Genomic DNA, 24,405 nt, shown 5'->3' with positions numbered 1-24,405 from the left:
CATGAGAGTGTGATTCTTTCTGTGAGCACGTCAGTGCGTTTTTGAATGTGTGAGCCTTCGCCCAGTACCATTCCCAGAATGCAGGTAACCTTGGAAACTAATCCTATTTACAGTATTGGTTCCATTATTCAAGCATTTTGTCCCCAAGCTAAATAAATCTAATCTTCATTTCTCAGCGATATTAGAGAGCTTTACATTCTTACAGGCAATTGAAGACACAAAATAATTATGTTGTTGGATGATCTGATGAAGCCTTTATGTGAAGATTTCTTGGTGTTTTGCAGCCATGTACAGTACATGAGCGCTGGATGATATAGCTAAAAAAATCTATTTTTCTTTATTTACACTCACCTAAAGGATTATTAGGAACACCTGTTCAATTTCTCATTAATGCAATTATCTAATCAACCAATCACATGGCAGTTGCTTCAATGCATTTAGGGGTGTGGTCCTGGTCAAGACAATCTCCTGAACTCCAAACTGAATGTCAGAATGGGAAAGAAAGGTGATTTAAGCAATTTTGAGCGTGGCATGGTTGTTGGTGCCAGACGGGCCTGTCTGAGTATTTCACAATCTGCTCAATTACTGGGATTTTCACGCACAACCATTTCTAGGGTTTACAAAGAATGGTGTGAAAAGGGAAAAACATCCAGTATGCGGCAGTCCTGTGGGCGAAAATGCCTTGTGGATGCTAGAGGTCAGAGGAGAATGGGCCGACTGATTCAAGCTGATAGAAGAGCAACTTTGCCTGAAATAACCACTGGTTACAACCGAGGTATGCAGCAAAGCATTTGTGAAGCCACAACACGCACAACCTTGAGGCGGATGGGCTACAACAGCAGAAGACCCCACCGGGTACCACTCATCTCCACTACAAATAGGAAAAAGAGGCTACAATTTGCAAGAGCTCACCAAAATTGGACAGTTGAAGACTGGAAAAATGTTGCCTGGTCTGAGGAGTCTCGATTTCTGTTGGGACATTCAGATGGTAGAGTCAGAATTTGGCGTAATCAGAATGAGAACATGGATCCATCATGCCTTGTTACCACTGTGCAGGTTGGTGGTGGTGGTGTAATGGTGTGGGGGATGTTTTCTTGGCACACTTTAGGCCCCTTAGTGCCAATTGGGCATCGTTTAAATGCCACGGCCTACCTGAGCATTGTTTCTGACCATGTCCATCCCTTTATGGCCACCATGTACCCATCCTCTGATGGCTACTTCCAGCAGGATAATACAGCATGTCACAAAGCTCGAATCATTTCAAATTGGTTTCTTGAACATGACAATGAGTTCACTGTACTAAAATGGCCCCCACAGTCACCAGATCTCAACCCAATAGAGCATCTTTGGGATGTGGTGGAACGGGAGCTTCATGCCCTGGATGTGCATCCCACAAATCTCCATCAACTGCAAGATGATATCCTATCAATATGGGCCAACATTTCTAAAGAATGCTTTCAGCACCTTGTTGAATCAATGCCACGTAGAATTAAGGCAGTTCTGAAGGCGAAAGGGGGTCAAACACAGTATTAGTATGGTGTTCCTAATAATCCTTTAGGTGAGTGTATATACTGTATATGCTCTGAAAATGCTTAAACAGGTGGTTTGTTTTTCAATCAGAGGAACTATAATTTCAACCAAGTAGCCATTGTTGCCAGATAGTCAAATTGTTTTACGCAGTAAGTTGTAGTTAAAGGTGGGGTATGTGATTTGCAAAACGGCCGGCAGATTTTGAAAATACACAACTCTAAGGTCCTACCTTCTCTCCTCCAACGCTGGCCCTGACTCCACCCATTCGAAAAACATGGACGCGCAATCATGCACGAGCGAAAAGTCAGATGCGCAGTGTTCTAGCAGTGTTCTAGACTCACTAGTCAAACAGTGCATTCACCTGTCAGACAATTTTTCAGAGCAAATTGTTGACACAGCAGGAGGAGGGGTTCGCATACCACTCTTGAAAGGTGTAGAGCTGATTTTCTCATAACTGTAAAAAAAAAGAACATAGCCAGCCCTGGTGTCTGTACAGCGGTCTTCTATTCAAAACAGGATTCATAGAAATGTGGAACAACCCCACTAGCACTATAAAAGCTCTATTCTCCATACATAAATACAATCGCTTCCTGTTACTGGGTCACGAGCTTTGAGTATGCGCACGAACGGGATACGCGCGCCAGGGTGGTGGGGGGAGGGGGGCATGGTACGACCGTTTGATTGACACATTTTCTGTCCAATGATTCTAGATGGTCTTGAAAATGATTGGCTGGAGTTTTTCGAGTCCTGCCCGTTCCACAGATGATTAAATTGCTTAATTTTCATTTCAGTGCTTCTAATTTACAGCCAGTAAGTGGGTTAGGAATAGGATTTCAAGTTATTTTGAAAAAATGGTCAAAAAAGAAAATCACATACCCCACCTTTAAATGAATATTAAGCCTATTTAATCATTTTCATTGAGTAGACAAATGTAACAAAACAGGTATGAAAAAAAAATGCCACAAAGGGCTTTGGTGAACATTTTTGTGTAATGAAGCAAATTAATCATTGAATCAGATTTATATGGACGAAGGGTCATGCCAAGTAATCAAAAATAAAAGAGGTGATTTTGAATTTTATCTCACAATTATGACTTTTTTTCTCAAGACTGCGAGATGTTAAGTTGCAATTTCAAGAAATAAACTCATGTATCAAACAATTGTGAGATATGAAGTCCCAATTACGTCCAAAAAACACATAATTGCTATTTTATATCTTGCAATTGCAAAAGATAAAGTAGAAATTGAGAGAAATATGTTGCAATTGCGAGTTTCTATCATACAATTGTGACTTTATATCTCGGAATTACGACTTTATTTCTTGAAACTGCAATTTTATCTCACAGTTGTGAGGGAAAAAAGTCAGAATTACCTCTTTTATTTTTTTTAATACGTGGCGGGCTCCATCTTCCATCGATTTCTAAATCGATTCATTTAAAGGGACAGTTTTAACTGAATCATGAAAATAAATACTACCTTAACTCTAATGCAGTTTTGCTCTCATATTTCTCATCAAGAACAAATCGGCAAACAAATCACTGAATCAAAGGAAAGGCAATTGATCAATTGAAATGGACAGTTTGAACTGCAATGTTTGGGAGTAGTTACAGTAACTAAAAGTAACAACGCCACTAACTTTACTACATTTTTCAGTAACCTAACATTAGCTGAGATATTTTCAGAAAAGTGTTGTTTTTCCAGTAACGAGCTATATTTTCCAACGACTATTGATGTAGTGTCAGAAAAAGCTACATTTGTTACTTTGTATTGCAAATGCAGTAATCAAACACACTCACCTAAACTGTCCTCTCCTCTCTCTCTCTCTCTCTCTCTCTCTCTCTCTCTCTCATGTAGCACTGGGAAAACCAAATCATTTAAGTAAATTGGTTCTTTTAGACAGTTGATTAAAATAAGCAATTCGGGAACACTTTATTTTAGTGTCCTTGATACACATTTTACATGTAATGACTATAGTAATAACAGTAAATTATGCATAATTACAAGCAACTAACCCTAAACCTATAGTAAGTAGATGTTGATTAATTTTACTCAGTACTCACATGTGTAATTACACTGACACTTTAAAATAAAGTTTTGCCAACAATTCCCTTATATTTAGCATTGGGAACTATGATTCGTTTTAGTATGTCAGTCCTTTCTGAGCGTTCATGTAAATGAACTAATTAATATAAATGATTCACTGATTCACTTGAGCTATTAGGGACTTTGCCTTCTTTTTGAAGCAAAATATTTGTTGTATTGCTGCTGTTTATTGCTATATTTCAATTAAGTTCATTAAAATAGGGTGTTTTCTAGTTTATTAGTGTAAATTAAATATACATTTATGTTCAATGTAATGTTGTAACCCTATTTATTTAGCCCTTATGAAAATTAACCATGGTTTTACTAATATTGTAGTAGCCATGGCTGTAGTGACCATGGTTAATTTAGTGGTTACATATATTTGTGGAGCCCTAACATGCATTGCTTGACATATATCACGATGTATTTGGGGAGCTCAAAATGTCGTGTTTGGTCAGTGCGCATGACTCTGATGCAGTCTCACTACTGTCTCTTCGGAGCTGCATGTTCATTCTCATGCTGTTGTGTGAGAGTAGGCCGTTGACAGCGTGAGAGACAGAACATAATGCGTCTCTGTCTCAAACAATAGCAGTCACTGTCTGTGTTTGTGCGTGGAGGGGAGTTGGATGACACCCAATGGGAGGGCATTCGTCAGTAGCTCTAAAAGATCTCACCACTGTTCTTTGATGTGAAGACTAACTGACTGTGTGCTCAGTGAGTAATACAGTGACTGCATAAACTTGAGCCCCTCATTTACTCACTCTATATCACATATGAACAAACCTCTTGCATTTTAACACATTCAATAGGAACAAGTGTTGTATAGATACTATAAAAATAAATACTCAGTGATCATTGCTTACTCTTCAATAACTGCTCTTTAATTATTACAAGGTCTACAAAACCATACAATACAATCTTAAATCAATGATCACAACCCATTTGAAATGTGCAGTATTAGTATTTCCAAGTGAAATCAGATATTCATTGAGGGAAGAACATTTTTGGGTGGGACTCCCAGAATTCCAGAATGAAGCTAAGCCTGAACCCAACTTTGCCAAAAAAAAAATCCTAAATAGCTACGTATTTGGCCTTGGCTTATTTAAGCGATGGGAGAAAGGTGCCTGGTGTTGTTCCTGTTTGGCTACTCAGCCTTAAAGGCTCCATATGGGGTGCGTTTCCAGTACAACTCACTGCATAACCACCATAGTAAGATTACTTGTTGTAGAAATTAACTAGCTAGTCATGACTGTTTCCCGAAATCGTAGTAACCATGTCGCACGTCCATCGTTCAAATCACATTGGTTGAGCTGTCGTTAATGATGTTGCTCAGGGGGCAGAGTAATAACTACCGCAAATGTTAAATTATAAAAGCTTATTTACATGTACACCAGAAAGATGTTAAATGTGAAAAAGCTGCTGAAGACACGAAAACGGCATGCACAGTGTACTGCAATAGATAACACGTTGCAATAGTGGGTGCATGTGCATTCTTCAAAAACATATAAATCCCACTTATGCATTAACATATACATATAAATGTCATGTGTGATAAAGCACTTTCTCTTAACAGCATTTAACCCCTTAAAACGGCTGCACTCGCATTTGCGTAACGTTTCAGAATGCAGCTTTCTGCAAAACCCCGGAATAATGTATTTCTTAAATACATCTAAACGTGGTCAGATTCTTGATAGAATGAAAGATATTTATGGAAAGAAAGAGATAGAAGCCTCAGCGATGTCAAACGATGTCCACACATCAAACTTACGAGGAGCTATGCTTCTAACAACAGGTATAGGGCTGTAGTTGTAACCAAATTATTGTTCAATTCTGTTTGCGAATGTTCGTTGGAACTATGGTTTCGGGAAACACCAAATCGTTGAACTATGTTGGTAAAGATGGAACTTGTGACCGTAGTTGGCTAATGATGCTTTTGGGAAACTCGCCCATGGTTAGGAGTAGGGGTAGGGGTGGGGTTAGGGCATCTGCTGCCAGCCAGGAACAAATACTGATTGTTTTTCAAACAGGCTGTATACTGTTTCCACTGTCTTCTATGGAAAACCCAATCAGGTTGTAAGAAGTAGACATGTTGGGCCTCTCAAACAAACAGTAATATTGAAAGAACCTATAAATAACTTTTATTACACGGATCTCTGGAATACTTGATTCTGATTGGGCAGTTGCTGCATTCTGCTGTTAAATATATATATATATATATATATATTATAATGACATCTAAATTGCATAACTGTCACACACTGTGGTAGTTTTTTGTTTCACTCAGCTATCTCTTCTTACATAAACAAGTTTAATTGAAATAACATTTTCATGTCCATTTTTTTTATTTGGTAAGAATCTGGTTATAAGCAGTGTAATGTTCATTCTGACAGTCATTATCGCAAAATAAACCCTGGCAGGGTGAAACAAGACCTTGACGCAAAGCGAATAATGACCAACTGACTGCATTTTATCCATTTCATAGTTGTCTCTGCATATTCAGCTTGAATAAGAAAAAATATTTTAACATCGAAATCAGTAATAATTTTAATGGTATTATATCTCAAATTCGATAAATGCAAGCCCATAATAACAGTTGTTTGGAGAAACTCTTTTATAATGAAACTGCCACTTTTCTCTCATATATAAGAATAAAGTAAGTGTGGTCTATTTTCAGTTCACTTGTCACAATGCAAAGATTGCTCTTGCTCAAAGCAAATCACTGGACATTAATGTTATTATTAAGGTAAATAATTATTCCTGCTCTGAAGCAGGTACTAACTGCTGTGTGACATCACCAACCAGATATTCACTAACCTATTTATATTTTGTCTCTGAGAGCATCTAACGGATGTTTAAGCAGGTAAATGTGGTCTGTGTGGTTGATTTCGTCCTCGCTCATGTCTCTGTTCCGCAGGAGAAGAATGACGGGGAAGACTCAAACCAGCAATATCACAAACAAGAACGACCCACGCTCCCTCAACTCACGGGTCTTTATCGGCAACCTCAACACCGCCATTGTGAAAAAGTCAGACATCGAGGTCATCTTTGCCAAGTACGGCAAGATTGTGGGCTGCTCGGTGCACAAGGGTTACGCCTTCGTCCAATACATTAGTGAACGGAACGCACGAGCGGCCGTAGCAGGCGAGAACACCAGGATTATCGCAGGACAGCCGCTCGGTGAGTCTCTTTCGTTTTACTAAAGCTATCCCGTGCTCAACAAACTGCTTTCTGTTTGTTCTGGACTGACAGACACTCACAGGGGCCTGCGTTGCCAGAGGTGGATCCAGAGTGCTTTTGATTCTGCTTGTGATACTCGGGCATGTGTTTATCTGTGTTTTCAATTTGTGGGAAAGACATGTGTTGCTTGTGCTCCATATCGTTGTTGTAGTGTAAGAGTGTCATTGCTTTTTTGCGGGGTTGGGGGGTGTTACTCTAAAAACACTTGAATGAAACTGCAATGGACCCAGGAGTTTAACAGGGAACATAATTCAATTAGTTGATTCTTAGAACAGAAAACTTCCATTAATGGTGATTGTTTTAAAGAGCATTTTATTGTATTGACATATTTCCTATTGAAACAGAGAGTTGCACTTTAGTTTACATCACAACCATGAACCATGTTTTGCTACTTGTTAGTCAGTATCAAGAGGTATTATGGGGTGGGCAGGTTTTCATTCTAGAGAGACTTTTTATTTAAAATGTGTGTTAAATTGTGTGTTTGTGTACAGGTGCGTGTACAGCTGTGTGTGTGTGTAAACAGCCAGTTGAATCACATTGTAAAACGGTTGTAAAATTGGGTTTTAAAACTCACATATCTGTAACCTCATGAGGCAGCTGTATTAAAACAGGATGCCCAACACATTACTTATCTTTCTCTCCATCCTCATTATCCCATTGACCTGTTTTTTAAACACTGTTTTCTGTTTGCAATGAAAAACATTTTATACATAATGCAAAATACAGCCTGGGGACCCTCATTAGGAATGGCCACAGAGGACTGGCTAAGATATGATTTTGCTGGAGGTCAGGCTATAAACAAGCGCTAGTGCTCCACAGGCCAGGATTTCTGCTAAACAAGGTTTTTTAATTAGAAGTTAGTCCAAATGAAATCAAAATTGACCCTCTTATATCCTTAACACATGTTCCTGGTTTTATTGTGCATGACTCATCCACCTTATTGCAAGAAAATACAATGTGTTTTAACCTTGCATATTTACCTTCTGTATTACCTTTGGGTTTTCTTTTTCCTTCCCCCAGGCTCTTCTGATTGGTCCATTGTTTTAGAACTAATATTGATGCATTGATATGTAACAAACGTTAAACTATATTAAACTTCACACCATCTGACCTGTGGTCTTTTGTTTTATACACATGTTTTGTAGGGGTGTAACACTTCGGTTTGTATCATGGTTTTAGGGTGACGGTTTCGGTACGGTTCAGTATTTGCAATGTTCAGTAAAAACTATTACTGCCAAATCCAAAGTAAAAATACACTTAACAGGTTTGCCCTTAATAAAAATCATGGTTTTACTACAGTAACCATAGTTTGATCATGGTATTTGTAGTAAAATCATAGTAACCACAAAATCAACATGGTTACTGTCATGGTTACTACATGGAAACTACAGTATTTGGCTTCTGTTGTACAACCAAGGTTGATTGTATCAAAACCATGATTTCTGCTAAGAAGACTGCATGGTGACAGCAGTCATGGTTATTTCAATCATGGTTACTACATTATTACTATAGTAAAACTATGGATCATTTTTGTTAAGGACATAAACAAAACCAAAAAATTATATCTTATTAATAAATCAACATTTTAACTTTATACCTGCATAGTTACGCTACATGCATCAACATAAACTGCATTTCAAACTCAACTCAACACATACTGTATTCAGGGGCCTGGGTAGCTCAGTGAGTATTGACGCTAACTACACCCCTGGAGTTGTAAGTTCGAATCCAGGTTGTGCTGAGTGACTCCAGCCAGGTCTCCAAAGCAACCAAATTGGCCGGTTGCTAGGGAGGGTAGAGTCACATGGGGTAACCTCCTCGTGGTCGCTATTAGGGGTTCTCGCTCTCAATGGGGCACGTGGTAAGTTGTACTTGGATCGTGAAGAGTAGCAAGAGAGTAGCCTCCACCTGCTGTGAGTCTCCGTGGTGTCATGCACAATGAGCTACGTGATAAGATGCGTGGATTGACGGTCTCAGATGCGGAGGCAACTGAGACTTGTCCTCCACCACCTGGATTGAGGTGAGTAACTGCACCACCACGAGGACCTACTAAGTAGTGGGAATTGGGCTTTCCAAATTGGGAGAAAAGGGGATAAAAAAACAAAAAAACACATACTGTATTCCACACTCGGAAGCTGTAAATCACTATTGAAATGGATACAAGAAGAGATGTCATAATGCGGCTGGAGTGTTTTAATTGTACATGAAACATCCTTATTACCAGAGATGGGCAAAATAACCTTGGCAATGAACACCCCAAGTGCTTTAGTTATTGTTTCATGTTTGAAATAGCACTGAGCATCTACTTAAAAACAGAAGGGAGTGTGTGCAGTTTCAGCCTCACCAGCGGCTCTGTATGAGTTATTTTTCCCTGGGTGATGTCGACATAAGAGATGAATTATATATCATTGTATTACCAGTATACGACACTCACGTCAAGTGATTTCGGCAAACAGTGCCTGTTTTGTAATTGTTTTGTAATCGCTGCTGTAATTGAATTTAAAAAGAATATGTTCCAGACAGGAGATTTAAATAACGCATTGATCAGTTTCTCACCCACACCTATTATTTTGCTTCTGTAGACCACTGGAGTCTTATGGATTACATGTATGCTGCCTTCATGTGCTTTTTGGAGCTTCAAAATTTTGGCACCCATTCACTTGCATTGTATGGACCGACAGAGCTGAAATATTCTTCTAAAAATCATATAAATTTTTTGTTCTACAGAAGAAATAATGTCATGCACTTCTGGGATGGCATGAAGGTGAGTAAATGATGAGTGAATTTACATTTTTGGGTGAACTATTCCTTTAAAGCACAGATTCAATGGGTTTTATGGGCCGGGTGTCCACTGACTTCTATAGACAGATTTATGTAGAAAAAGTGGATCGTGTTACTTGAAGGAACAGCGTGATTGCATGTGTAGCATTTTTCACTTCTATTCACTAAAATATTGAATCGCAAATGAGTAATATGTAATTTAGGAATATAGATCAATTGTACACATATTAAGCTCATCATTGCTGCATTTTCTTCTTTTTTAGTGTGTTGTCTTGACAAAATAGTAGTCTTGTTTCTATGCAAAATATCTCCTGCTCTGAAAGCATCTTTGCAGCGATTGTTCTTGGTTCTATCTCCTGGTTCTGTCATTGACACACTGAGTCTGATGTACGATCCTGGTCTCGTTCCTAATCTGCTCGTAGTGCAGGCCCAGCATGTGGACTAATGTGTAAATGCTGATATACACCTCTGGCCGAACAACGAAGGCGAATTCCTTCATTACCGCAGGTCTGCTCTACACCCCCACCCCCCTCCTGACCTGGCAATAGCCTAATGGAAACTAGTCAAACGCTGCAGATACCATCACTCTGCTCGGCTGTGATAACATGCGGCTCACTCTCCTTCAGGAGTCACAACGGCATCAGAGAGAGCCCGGCTGGATGTTACATTAATGTTACCCAGCACTTCGTCCTGATAAGCAGTGAGAAAATACACAGGTATACACACGCAGTTGAACACATACATTCACACACACACACACACACACACACACACACACACACACACACACACACACCTATATCTTTACAATGCAGTGGGCTACAACAATTTTTGGCATTATGTCCAGGACAAAAATCTTTTCTTTTTGTTTTTAAACCAGCCATTGACTGAATTGTTGTGAAAGTCAGTGCTGAAGAGAAGAGTGTGAAAAGGTGTATTACAAGATGCAAAGCCTGAGTAGGTCTTGACCTTATTAGCACTCTAGGAATATTGTGTTTTGATTAAGTGCTGTATGAAATTGCAGTACGTGCTCAGCAGGCTAAATTACATTTTTGCCACAGGTGCCAATGGCAGGTAAATTGAAAAAAATGTCCAGGCATATTTTTTATTTTCTTTCCAGTCATGTAAATATTTTGTCATTATTTTTCATTAAAAAAATATTTGTATTGAGCTGTTTCCTTCCAAGGAGTTGTAATATACCTGGAGAGTCATATAACATTTCTAATACATATTGCAGGGCAAATAAAGTTACCAGTTGTGTGTAACTCAGTTTTATTTACAGGATAAAAACTATTTTATACTTATGTCATATCTGGCACTTAATGAGTGTTAACTTTGGTCTCTGAAAATGAATCACTCAACAGGACATATGTGTATGTGGGTGCATGATAGAGAAATAGAAAGCCAGACAGAACATTGAAAGAAACATTTGACATTCATGCCTTCTCATACGTGAGACTCCATCTGTGCGTTTACGGTCACAACAGAGTAAGGAATCAAAAATATTTTCATCACTCTAAAGGCCACATAAAGGTCAGTATTTCTGAAAGCTATTTCTTCCATTATTATAAGATGATGAGCAAATCACAACTCGGAGGGGAAAATAAATTCCTGATTGCCAATTAAATCCACACTCGGTCTCATCTTACTGAACTGACGTCTTTTATTAGCATGCTGAGACCTGCCGTGATTTCAACTGAGGCTGCTGGGCATGAGCCAGAGATTCAGAAAAATGTTCCGCTCTGCGGCAACAGGAACAAAGTTGAAATTATGTTAAATTTGAGCAGAGCATCAATAGACCCTCCATTTGGTAAAATGCTGACTTACAAAAGATGCAAAAAACTTTTGTCACAAGTCCCGTCAGCATTTGTTTTATAAGAGGGCCTTTCTCCAGCATAGATTCACTGTTGTGTGTTTGTCTGTATTGTGTGACTGAGTGTGATGTCCCCACTGGACACATCACAAGGGGTCCGGCCTCTAACAAGTGTTCAGAACTCACACAGAGCCGAATAAAATGTCAGAAATGAATGTCAAATGCCTTAATCGTGATTGAGAAAATATTAACGAGTTATATATTTTAAATGATTTCCATGTATACTGGCAGCCAAAAGTTTGGAATAATGTACAGATTTTGCTCATTTGGAAAGAAATTGGTACTTTTATTCATCAAAGTGGCATTCAACTGATCGCAATGTATAGTCAGGACATTAATAATGTGAAAAATTACTATTACAAATTGAAAAAAAAAACTTCTTAAACTACTTCAAAAAGTTCTCATCAAAAAATCCTCCACGTGCAGCAATGACAGCTTTGCAGATCCTTGTTATTCTAGCTGTCAGTTTGTCCAGATACTCAGATGACATCACCCCACACTTCCTGTAGCACTTGCCATAGATGTGGCTGTCTTATCGGCACTTCTCACGCACCTTACAGTCTAGCTGATCCCACAAAAGCTCAATGGGGTAAAGATCCATAACACTCTTTTCCAATTATCTTTTCTTTTTTTCTGTTTCAAAAGTGGCTTTTTCTTTGCTGTTCTTCTCCTAAGTCCTGCACCCCTGAGTCTTCTCTTTACTGTTGATCATGAAACTGGTGTTGAGTGGGTAGAATTCAATGAAGCTGTCAGCTGAGGACATGTGAGGTGTCTATTTCTCAAACTAGAGACTCTGATGTACTTATCCTCTTGTTTACTTGTACATCTGTCCTTCCACATCTCTTTCTGTCCTTGTTAGAGCCAGTTGTGCTTTGTCTTTGAAGACTGTATTGTAAAAGAAATTATGAAATCTTCAGTTTTTTAGCAATTTCAAGTATTGTATAGCCTTCATTCCTCAAAACAATGATTGATTGACAAGTTTCTAGAGTAAGCTGTTTTTATTTGCCATTTTTTACCTAATATTGACCTTAATACATGCCAGTCTATTGCACACTGTGGCAACTATGGAGTGGTGGTGGTGTAGTGGTTAAAGTACAGGGCTGTTAATCAGAGGGTCAGAGGTTCTAACCCCACAGCCACCACCATTGTGTCCTTAACTCCAGGTTGTTCTGGGGGATTGTCCCTGTAATAAGTGCACTGTAAGTTGCTTTGGATAAAAGCGTCTGCCAAATGCATAAATGTAAATGTAACTCAAAAACAAAGACAAAGACAATGTTAAGCTTCATTTAACAAACCACATAGGTGTGGTTTGATGTATTGATAGGTGTGGTTTGAACCACATAGGTGTGGTTTGCCATTACATCAAACTGTGTTTGATGTAATGGCAAGCGATTTTCTAGTATCAAACGAGCAATTCAGCATGATTTCTCAAGGATAAGGTGTTGGAGTGATGGCTGCTGGAAATGGGTCCTGTCTAGATTTGATCAAAAATTACTTTTGTCAAAAGGTGATGGTGCTGTTTTTAACATCAGTAAAGCCCTGACTATACTTTGTGATCTGTGGTGCATTAAAGTACCAATTTATTTCTGAAACAGCTAAATCTGTACATTATTCCAAACTTTTGGCCACCAGTGTGTGTGTGTGTGTGTGTGTGTGTGTGTGTGTATATATATATATATATATATATATTTTTTTTTTTTTTTTTTTTTTTTTGCAGTGCTACTTTAGATTCATGAGGGAATAAGCTTAAAACGTTACAATCCCTGACCACAGTAGTGTTAATTTTATAAATTGACTGTGTCAGGCATGTGCTGCTGCACAGAATCTAGGTTTAGAAATGTTAGATTCAGTTTGTTAAATTTATTATGCTCTGCCAAGCTTCGTCTGTTGTCTCTCTCGCTCTCTTTTTGCTGGAAGAATGTGCATTTGAGATATTCCATAAGAGAGACAGAGCATAGATCCACAAACATCCCAACATTCTTGTTCATTCCTTATTTTGCTCCCTGGGAGATAAAAGTTCTTGTTTCACATCCTGATTAATTATAAATGGAAGTTTATAAGACCACATTTGAAATGCTGGCTTTGTTCTCTCTCTGAAGCTGACTCATGTCACTATTCCCCTCTGAGACATGACCAAGAAGACCAGAATAAACATAAGGAACACAAAATTATGCATAAACAGCCAACACATAGACCAATGGTGGTTATTACATTCCTATAACATTCCAATAACACTGTTATAACACAACAGTAGTTTCATTGCATGCATGTTTTGATCAAATTATCACTGAAGCTACATTTAATTAATTATTCTTTCAAAACAATCACACCCTGTAGTAACAGCTCCATTTGTGCATAGTTTCAGGCTGGCTCAGTCTTATAAGAAGTGTGTTTAGAGGAGGGTTTGTTCTTAATTCTGGGGATTTTGTTTTTATTTAATTTGGTTCCTTTTCGCTAAATTGGCCAAGAGAATTATAACAGAAAACAATTCAGCATAAAAGCCTCAACAACAACAGTTGTGTTTAGGGAATATCTACAGCTGCAGGGCAAATTTCACTATGATCAGAAATGTTCAGATGTACATTTACATCAGAGCCTCTGTTATTAACCCTGATTCTAGGTAAAGATTAGTTGCTTCATTCCTTGTATAGCTGTTTTATGACGTTTATACCGCAATAAAGAGTTATTGGAAGCATCATCTAGCAAATGTTCACACTCTTAAGGGTCTTGAAACTGTTACAATGAATGAACAGAGATCAAATCTGACTGGATTTACCATGGCAACCACAGAGAAGTGTAATTATCCATTTTCTTACATGATGCCGTCCCACAATGCTCAATTTTAAAGGCTAACAACAGGTCAGTCCATATGTAGAAATTGCAGAATATCTCACTTGTTCATTTTACAGCAGTTAAAGGTATATTCAGACAAAGCACATTAAGTTTAAATGAAATAACAGAAGTTCACAATGGCACTCTGTCTATAATGTTGTGCAATCTTAGACTTTTCAATGCTTGTTTACAATCCACACTGACAACAACTGATGCTGCATCCACACAGACAGCTGTATTAAATCTAAAAACCTTTAAAGTTGAAGTGTGTTACTTTTCCAGTGTTAAAATACTTTCTCCCATCTCATTTTGATATGCAGAGACAACAATAAGCTAGCCATTCAAAACTGTAAACACTGTGTCTCTGCGGCACTCAAAAAAGTCCTGTTTGTTTTGAGCTACATGTCCAGCCCGACACAAAAACATGGATTCAACCAATGGCGTGAGGTAGGGGGCAGGACTATCTGTTTATAAGGAAAACTGCTTGAAAACAGTGTTTATCTTTCAAAAATGATTTTGGGTGGCATATAAATGACACACTTCATCTTTAAAAATAGCTTTTCTGTTTGTGGAACTGAGATAGGTAGCACTTTATAAAAATATATTATATATAAGGAATAATTTACAACAGACTGTTGAAGGTGGTAATGCAAGTTTTTTTTTACAATTCAACGGTCAGTCTCCAATTATTCAGATTGTACCACGGTTACCACCAAGGCCATAACCATGTCTTGAACATTGGGGTGGTCCAATCCATTTCGGGGTGGGGGTGGGGGAACGGGGGTCCCAGGTGCTGAGGTCAAAAATATAATGGTCCTCTTTGGTCCTTTAATATAGTAAAGGTGCTGAATGCAATAATTTTCTGAAGAAAGTCTTGAAATGTGATAAAGGCCCAAAATTGTATAATTATTTGTTTTAAAAGATACATGTATTTTTGAAGTTCACACGGCACAAGACAAACACTGTGTCTGCATTGCTAGAAATTCACCTGTTTCAGTCATCTTGTCTTTCTTTATTGTGCTTCTCAAAGAAAAGATGAATATAATTTGAATTTCTTTTCATCGTTAATGTATCTGTAAAATGACATGACTGTGTCAGCTGGATAGCAAAAAGAAAATACACAAAATTATTTACTGCCCTCAAGTTGTACCTCATTGTTTTTTTTCTCCCAGTAGAATTGTAACACATTATTTTCTTCAAGAATCCTAATGCTGCTCTTTTCTATAAAACTGCTGCCAAGGTCCAAAGAGAAAAACACAAGTCATATGGACTACTGTTATGATGTCTTTATACTGTACCCAGGTCTGGACTAGTAATCTGGCATACCGGGTATTTTCCCGGCGAGCCGATGCACTTTGGGGCCGATCAGGGATGGACTGGCCAGTGGGAGAACCGAGCGGGCCGGTGGGTTGGCCGCGAAACAGAAAAACAAAAACGAGCCACCGCGTTATGCAGAATGGACCACAAAACTGCGCCGCGATATGCAAAATAGGATCTCATTTTATGTTCCAAGAAAAACCCCAGCGTATGGGTTTTGAAAAACATAAGGAAGAGTAAATGAGTGAGTAAAAGTACATTTTCCATTTTATACCATTTAACTGGTGGCTGTTTTGTTTTTTAGCACAGACCCATCATACTCAAAATAAAATGGTTTCTTTTAAAAGAAGACTCTGTCAAAAATTCAGAATTAATTAAAGACAAAGAAATTATTTAGAAAGTTATTACCTAATAATATTTGCATTAAAAAAAATATATGACACTGTCCTTGCCAAAACCTGAAAGCACAATAGAAGTCACACGTCTTACCATGTTCTAGTTTTTATCTGAGGTTGAAAACGCTATACTTTGTGTTTTCTTTTATAGCTAGTTTTCTTAAGTCAAATGTCAAGAGAATTTTCTAAAAAGCTATTTCAAAAGCCTGCCAGATTAGCACATTGATTCAATTCCTTTACAATGTACACACATTCACTCTTTGTCTTAAGCCTGATATGCTGAAAACGGCTCCATTAATGTTTTCACATTAAACATTATCAATGACATTCGAATGACGACCTGTACGTGACATATTTTATTCAAAGCGGCGAATTTTGCGTAATGGTGAATGGGTTGCACCAATTGAAATTACTGTTGGTCTGTACAACATTTCAATCATAAAACAGTGGTCAAATATTGCATGTTTATTTAGATACTTACATCTCACATGACACAAACACTCTTAACCTGAACTGCTTGCTGATGCATGGGAGCTGGAATAATCCACGAGGTTCCCGTTTACCATTTTGAACTTAAGTCCCACCTTATTCATATGACATCTCATATGACATTGACGAGTGTGTTAGACTACTGAGCATGCTAAAAATATATATATTTATTTCAACCATAATGTTCAGACTTGTCCCCCTCCAATGTGGTCATTTGATGTTTTATATCAGACAATTTCTGGTTTTCATCCCTAAAACACTTGTGAGTGGAACTACTTTTTTCAGCATCTAGCTTTGGTACTGTAAAGATGGTCTGGCAAGTTGTAGATGTGTAACCCAAGTGCAAAACTTTATTTACAATGACTGAACCAAAGAAGAGCAAAAATAAACACAAACATCAAACTTAAACAATGCTAGACAAAGACAGGCAGAACACAAGGGGTTTAAATACACCAAGACTAACAAAATTAAAGGACCACACCTGGGAGAAATCAAGGACAACACAATGAACAAAGACAAGACAAGACCACAGCATATACTTCAAAATAAAAGTCCTTGCAAAATTCAAGTCTCAAGACACACAATGTCACAGATACAGCCTGAGCATGTGTTGCTAGTTCCAAAACATCACTTTAGAACTAGTAATGGAGGATACACTGCTTTTCAGAATTGGAGTAACAAGGTTTTGTGTGTGTGTGTGTGTGTGTGTGTGTGTGTGTGTGTGTGTGTGTGTGTGTGTGTGTGTGTGTGTGTGTGTGTGTGTGTGTGTGTGTGTGTGTGTGTGTGTGTGTGAGCGTGTATTTATCACTTTGTGGGGACCAAATGTCCCCATAAGTATAGTAAAACCCGAAATTTTTGACCTTGTGGGGACATTTTGTCGGTCCCCATGAGGAAAACAGCTTATAAATCATACTAAATTATGTTTTTTGAAAATGTAAAAATGCAGAAAGTTTTCTGTGAGGGTTAGGTTTAGGGGTAGGGTTAGGTTTAGGGGATGGAATATAAAGTTTGTACAGTATAAAAACCATTATGTCTATGGAAAGTCCCCATAAAACATGGAAACACTTCATGTGTGTGTGTGTGTGTGTGTGTGTGTGTGTGTGTGTGTGTGTGTGTGTGTGTGTGTGTGTGTGCGCGCGTGTGTGTGTGTGCGCGCGTGTGTGTGTGTGTTGTGTGTGTGTGTGTGCTTTTGTGTGTGCATGTATTGAACCTTATTGTAAAGTGTTACCTTGAGATGTTAATATGAAGTCATTCAAAATAACACCCACAAATAATGAACAGATCAAACAAAACACACTTTATATGACATATCTGCATAATCCTCCAGCCTTGTTTTACATAGTGGCTGATTTATCTGATTTCTGGCTCTAAGACAAGATATATATTTTTTTATATTTTATTGTGAGGCTGTTGTTTACTTCCTACAGCCAACAAAGAACTTCAATGTACTGGGTTTGTCTTTGAACACCTCAAGGATCCTGTGTTCCAGCTATATCTGAAGGGTTAGACAACGGCAAACAACCAACAGCATCCTTGTTTTATTACATAAAAAAAAAATCTATATATCTCTTGTCTGAGTTTTTCCAAGAGTTTACCCCTCCAGCCATTTAGTACCAGACTTGGAAACATAAGTATTGATTGTGGTTCTCTTCTCAGCCTTTGCGCATGACACTAATCCATGGTTTATAACAGAAACCAACCGCAGGCTCTCCCTTTAACATAGAAATGTACAGAATTATCTGATACCGGAAATATTGTGACAGTGTCTTATTAATCTTAGATTATGAGACAGTAGTTCTGGATCTAAACTCTGATGAATTGTGTTCAAACAGTTGCATTAAGGCTAATGAACTGTTACTTAAAAGGATTGTTTACTCCAAAATTATAATTACGTCATTATTTACTCATCCTTATGCTGTTCCAAACCCATGTGATTTTATTTCTTCTGTGGAATACATAAAGAGATGTTAAGAGAATGTTAGCCTCAGGCACCATCTTTTTTCCATAGTAAAATCACATCCCTTAACATGCCTTAACAATGGGAAACTCACATAGTAAACACACAGCCTTACATGGGTTATTGCTTGATAAAAAAACATTACTAATGATTTAAAGAAAATTCTAAAAAGGACATGATTCATAAATTGTTCCTCTTAAACTTTTTTACACCTGTCTGCAGAAGATTCTCCTGATAGGTACTGATTAAAGTGCACAGTGCATAGTTTGACCTTCAGCTACATTGGCTCAATCAATATAAATGGTCTTATGTCTTTTCTTCAAAATTTAATAGTAGTTTAATAGCCCGTCCGAAATTAAACATGGACAATCTGTGATTCAAAATCTTACTTAAACCTGGAAAAAAATAGGAAGGTTTTAAGATTTTAAATATGTAAAACAAAGACACATGAGCAAACTCCTTTGTGCAAAAGATCAGATTTCCTTGCATGCATGGAAGCACGCAAGATGTTTTTTGGAACATTCACAGATCGTATAACATGGATCTTCATTTTTGCACATAATTTTGTTGAGTCCATGCCAGCTTAAATGCATGCTGTCTGAGAAATTCTGAAATTAATATACATTTTCAATTCAACTTTTCACTCAAATTGTTACGCAGAGTTAAAAAAAATAAAAAAGTGCATTTGAAAAATGCAAAATAGAAGCATTTTTGTGTGTGTCCTTTGGCCCACACTGTATTTATTTGACTTAATTCTGCTTAAATCTGCATGTTAGCTCTGGTGTATCTGTCAGTAGCATGTGTTTCCCCCAAGTGGACTGCTGCTCTCTCCCCAGGCGTGTGCAGGCCATCCTGTCAGTAGGCTGCTTCCGTTTGTCCCTCTCCATATTGCCCGCAGTCTCTATGTGTGTGAATATGCTAAAGTGAGCTACAGAGCAGATCTCTGTGTATCGGCTCAGTGCCGTGTTCGTTCACACGTATGTTTGGCTCATATGTGCCAGTATATGCCATAAGAACTCTGCACCTTAAACCTCATTCATTTTTATAAAACTGAAGCATTGTTTAATGAAAATAGAAGGATGATTCCCATGAAACCTGTCGAGAAAATGTCCTGGTCGTATTTAACCCAAATCAATAAAAATCTTATGAAAGTATATTTTGCATAAAGAAACTGAAGCCTACTTTTAGGACCATTAAGATATTTTGCATTGTGACATTATTTTCAGGACACTTAAGGACAATTTACAGACAGATTCTCATAAACGTAATGCGACCAGATATTTAAATTTTACTGTTCCTGTTGTTTTCAGTGATCATTCTCATTACTGTAACAGTTTGTTTGTACTGTATTACAGTAAATCAGTGTTACACACATTTTTATTTGATTAAAATCAGCTAAAAGGAAAGGCAGCACCAAGGGAGTATTACCAGGGCTGGACTGGGAAGAGAAATCGGCCTGGGATTTTACATGGCAACTGGCCCAAAACATGTTGGGGGGCTCATTGTAGCTTATCGCAGCCCATGCAGCACGTTTCGTGGCCGACCCACCGACCCGCTCGGTTCTCCAGATGGCCAGTCCGCCCCTGATCGGCCCCAAAGCACGTCGGCCCACCGGTACAGTGTCCGGTATGCCAGATTGCCAGTCCAGCCCTGAAATAATGTATAAATACTTTACAATTTAGGTCATCTTTTTTTTTTTTTTTTTTACTTACAGTAATGAAAGTGTCATAATGACCATCTATTTTTCAAATTGCACTAATGACAATTGAGGGGTAAAATGTGCGTAACTGTATGAAAATAATGTCACTATGTCAAAAAATCATAATAGCCAAACTAATAGTGTTTTAAAACATAAATGAGCTGTTTAAAAAAGACTTCCTTTCCAAATCAACGCCTATACTGAACCAATAGTGTTTTAAAATATATACTGGATGAAACGTTATAAAAGGCATTATTACCTAATCAATGCCAAAACCTAACCATTAGTGATTTAAAATATAAATGAGACATTAAAAAAGGCATCCTTACCAAATCAAAGCCTAAACTTAACCAAAAGTGTTTTAAAATGCAGAAGTGAAATTAAAAATCACGTTTTCTGAAGCAACTACATCATTATGTGATGTTTCTATGACTCTGCCGTAGTTTGAGTTCATGGCTGGACTTGATCAGAGGATCTCTGACTCTAAGTCCAAAACAGTTTTTCAGGTGATCTACTCTACTGTTAGAGTAAAAGTGTGTCGATATCATAAAATAGCAGGGTCTGAGTAATAGAGAGAAAAATAAGTATTTATAGAGTGAAAGTGAATAAAACACACACCTGTTGTAGCACCTCTAGTGTTCATTTCACCTGGAAATTGCAGGGAATTGTACCTGGAGACACGTATAACAAGTTTTGCAAAAATGTATGTAGAGTCACATTTTCACTATGAGACTAGGTTGATAAAAGTTGTCCATACTATTCATATGGACTGTAAGACTTCTCCGGGATGCTTTGATTTTTAAATGATTCAGAATTTTACTTGTGTAATTATTGTCCGCACACCAGAGCAAAAGGGGAAAAAATATTGGCTCACCATTTATCAAGTGCTGAAAATTTGCCAGGTGAAAAAACAATCTGGAATTATGATTAACAGTCACATTAAGTCCTCTTTGAAACCTGAACATCATCAGAATGTCGATTTGTGACACCAGCGCTGAAAAAGCTTGATGCAGCGAAACAAATGATGAAACAGAACACAGGTGCCTTGAGACGCGTTAATAAATATTGAAACCATTTTTAAGTTGACAGTGTCTTAAAAAGTGCGACGGTCCTGCACAACAAATTGTAACACAGAACGCTTGTGTCTTGAGATGCATTTATAAATATTAAAGTTCTTTTAAACTTTACAGTGAGTTGTGGCACAATGATCAAAGACGTCCGTCCAGTGTGTGTTTACATGGCCTCGAAACACGTGTGAACAGCCGTAGCGTACCCTATAGTCTACTTGAAAAACTGACTCGAACCTGGCCCAAAACCTGTAGGTTTGTCGGGAACCGTCAGACTCAGATTGAGTTGAAGACCTCTAAACACGAGCAGATTAACCGAATAGTGATTTAAGTATTTGAATACCACGCACATCCCTATTATTAATGCATGATGGCCATGTAAGACATTGCTCCAAACTTTTCTTCCGTCAATTTGAAAAATACAACCAAATCTGGCAAGCGTCCTGTAGCGCAAAAATGTGAACGTAGTCACGTGACATGTCATGGGGGGCCACCATGGTGTACCAGCACATGGGCCTCTCAGTTCTTAATCCGTCCTTGGGGTTAGGGGTTAGGAAAGAACGTCATAAAATCCCTTGTTGGTTAGTTAATTTTTTCCCTATTTCATCATTTCAAATGTTGTTAATATGTTTATATTGTACATGTCAATGTCTATATCTACCCTGTCTCAAGACAAGATTATTTGAACAATATGGCGAAATCGTAAGAATGTATGCAGAACAGAAATAAAAGTTTCATCAAATCTTTTAGATGCTGTTAATGGGATTGTGCATGTTTCAAAGTTTATCTAAATGTACAAAGAAGGCTGTATGCCACACTTTACCTACAAATATCTTTGAATACTAATAGCATCATGTTGGCTGGCAAGATATAAAGGCTCATCATTGAGACAGGTCACCTTCATTAGTGAAACTTAGACTGAAGGGTTACAGGAGACGGATCGCTGTTGAGTTTACTTCAGATTCTATTGGACAGATTTAAGTCCACAAATCAGATGAGAAAATCCATGTTAAAGCCATAACAGTGGAAGAAATGCAGCACTCAATCATCATTGGGAGGATGAGGAACACAGGAATGGTACAATAACACACTGCAAAAAAATCACCTGCTGGCAAGCGAGCAACTATAAAGACCAGACACATGGAGCCAAAAGAGAAGTCAATATCTCCATGGTAAATGGTTTTCACTTATATAGCACCTTTTTAACCTTTACAGTATTCAAATAACTTTACACTGTGACTCATTCACCCATTCACACACACCAATTTGCGCTAGCCTGCCATTGGGAGCAACTTGGAGTTCAGTGACTTGCCCAAGGACACTTCGGCATGTGGAATCGTGTGGGCCAGGATTTGAACCACCAACCCTGCGATTAGTGGCCGATCCGCTCTACCAACTGAGCCTCCATCATGTCTGTCCGTCCGTCTGTCCGTCCGTCCGTCCGTCCGTCCGTCCGTCCGTCCATCCATCCATCCATCCATCCATCCATCCATCCATCTATACACATTGCTTTTGTTTATTTTCTATTCCCTCTTTAAAAATCTGTTAATTGCCTGTGATTTGTAAATAAAATCCTTCTTGATTATTTATTGATAAAAAAGAGAACTTTTCAATCTCCAAATGCTTTTCATTTTTTTCCATTCGCTTTCTTCCGTGCAAATAATACCAGGGACCTTGAATGCAATGTCTACTGACAAATTCAATATTCCCATGCCTTGCATGTGTATGCCTGTCCACATACATAGTGTCTTTACACCTAAGAAAGAGAGTGCATTAAAGATTAATGTCCTGCATATGAATGAGATAACAACCTTTCCTGTGAATGAGATGAATAATCCGACATATGAACACGATTCGAGCTGAATTTCAATCACAATCTCATCCCTTGAGTAGTTTAATGTTTATGAAGCAGGTCTGTCTGACCTTGTGTAATCAGATAGCATAAATACCAAATTCAAAAGAAACGTACATCTTGTTTTCATCTTGATTATTGCATGATTGTCCGATAACAGAGCTTTATAGCCGAAACAAACTCTACATGAACGCAGGCACTTGTAGATACGCAAGCTCGATTTTGTGCCTTTCTGCATTTCAAATTGTTTCAGACTGCAATTCATAACACAAAGTTGCCACAAGGGGCACTACAGAAGATATTAGTGTGAACTGTCTGCTTCTACAGTGAGTTTTTTCTTTCAAGTAGTCTACTGTCATGGCGGGAACAACCGTTTGAACGCAGCATTGCTGAGAGGGTAAATTAAAGTCATTATATTTATAGCAACTCCTCTGAATAATAAGTTGCAAGTTTATTGGCACAGACTTACATTTACATTTATGCATTTGGCAGACACTTTTTTCCAAAGCGACTTACAGTGCACTTATTACAGGGACAATCCCCCCGGAGCAACCTGGAGTTAAGTGCCTTGCTCAAGGACACAATGGTGGTGGCTGTGGGGATCGAACCAGCAACCTTCTGATTAACAGTTCTGTTCTTTAGCCCACTACGCCACCACCACTCCTTACTTGAATTTTGAAGGAAACTCTATCGCCCCCTAATTTTACTGGACTGAGGTTTGTTACCGCCACATTATGCACGTTCAACCTGACCACGCCTTGGCAATGTGTTGGCCAGACGCTCACAATTTCATTTGCATATTTGCCTGAAGTATGTTTCAGGCCTTATATCAGACTTTTGACTAAATCTGGTCCACATTTCAGTTCATTCTTGCCAATAACCACCTTCTAAACAGGAAGAAACAGTCTGACTGATATGAGAAAGGTCTGACAAGAGTTTGTTTTGTTTACAGGTGCCATTTTGGGGCTGATTTATCTGAAATATATCATAATCGAATCAAATAATGCAGTTGCAATCTCTGAAATGGTTATACAGAAAACACTGAAAAAAATCAGATTAGAGCTTGCTGAATCGAGAAAGTGCTTTCTGTTTTGTGTGCAATATGGTGCAATATGAATGAGACGCTCTGTGAACAGGCTGTGGGCAGTGTGCAGTTGAGACTAGCAGACCACAAACACAAATCAAGACCAATGGGATGTCAGAGATGAGGACACTGTTTGTTCAGCAGTCCCCTCAGTGCCTCCAAGTCTGCTTATAATGAGCTCACCAACAAACACACCCAGACATACTCAATC

At 38.2% G+C, this 24,405-nt stretch overlaps 1 protein-coding gene across 4 annotated transcripts in view; it reads left to right on the top strand.

Annotated features, from left to right (window-relative positions):
- LOC127634846 (RNA-binding Raly-like protein) overlaps positions 1 to 24,405 on the top strand; it is a 155,317-nt gene that overhangs the window by 79,295 nt on the left and 51,617 nt on the right. For 3 of the 4 annotated variants that reach the window (XM_052114557.1, XM_052114556.1, XM_052114558.1), the window contains exon 2: positions 6,526 to 6,788. In XM_052114557.1, coding sequence (XP_051970517.1) covers positions 6,533 to 6,788 — 256 coding nt within the window. In that variant the 5' untranslated portion in view covers positions 6,526 to 6,532. Of the gene's footprint in view, positions 1 to 6,508; positions 6,789 to 24,405 lie in introns of those variants that run through there. The other variant, XM_052114555.1, reaches the window with a different exon arrangement.

The sequence above is a fragment of the Xyrauchen texanus genome, chromosome 42 (assembly GCF_025860055.1).
Source record: "Xyrauchen texanus isolate HMW12.3.18 chromosome 42, RBS_HiC_50CHRs, whole genome shotgun sequence".
NCBI classification, from domain to species: Eukaryota; Metazoa; Chordata; class Actinopteri; order Cypriniformes; family Catostomidae; genus Xyrauchen; species Xyrauchen texanus.
This window is presented reverse-complemented; position numbering and strand designations above follow the sequence as displayed.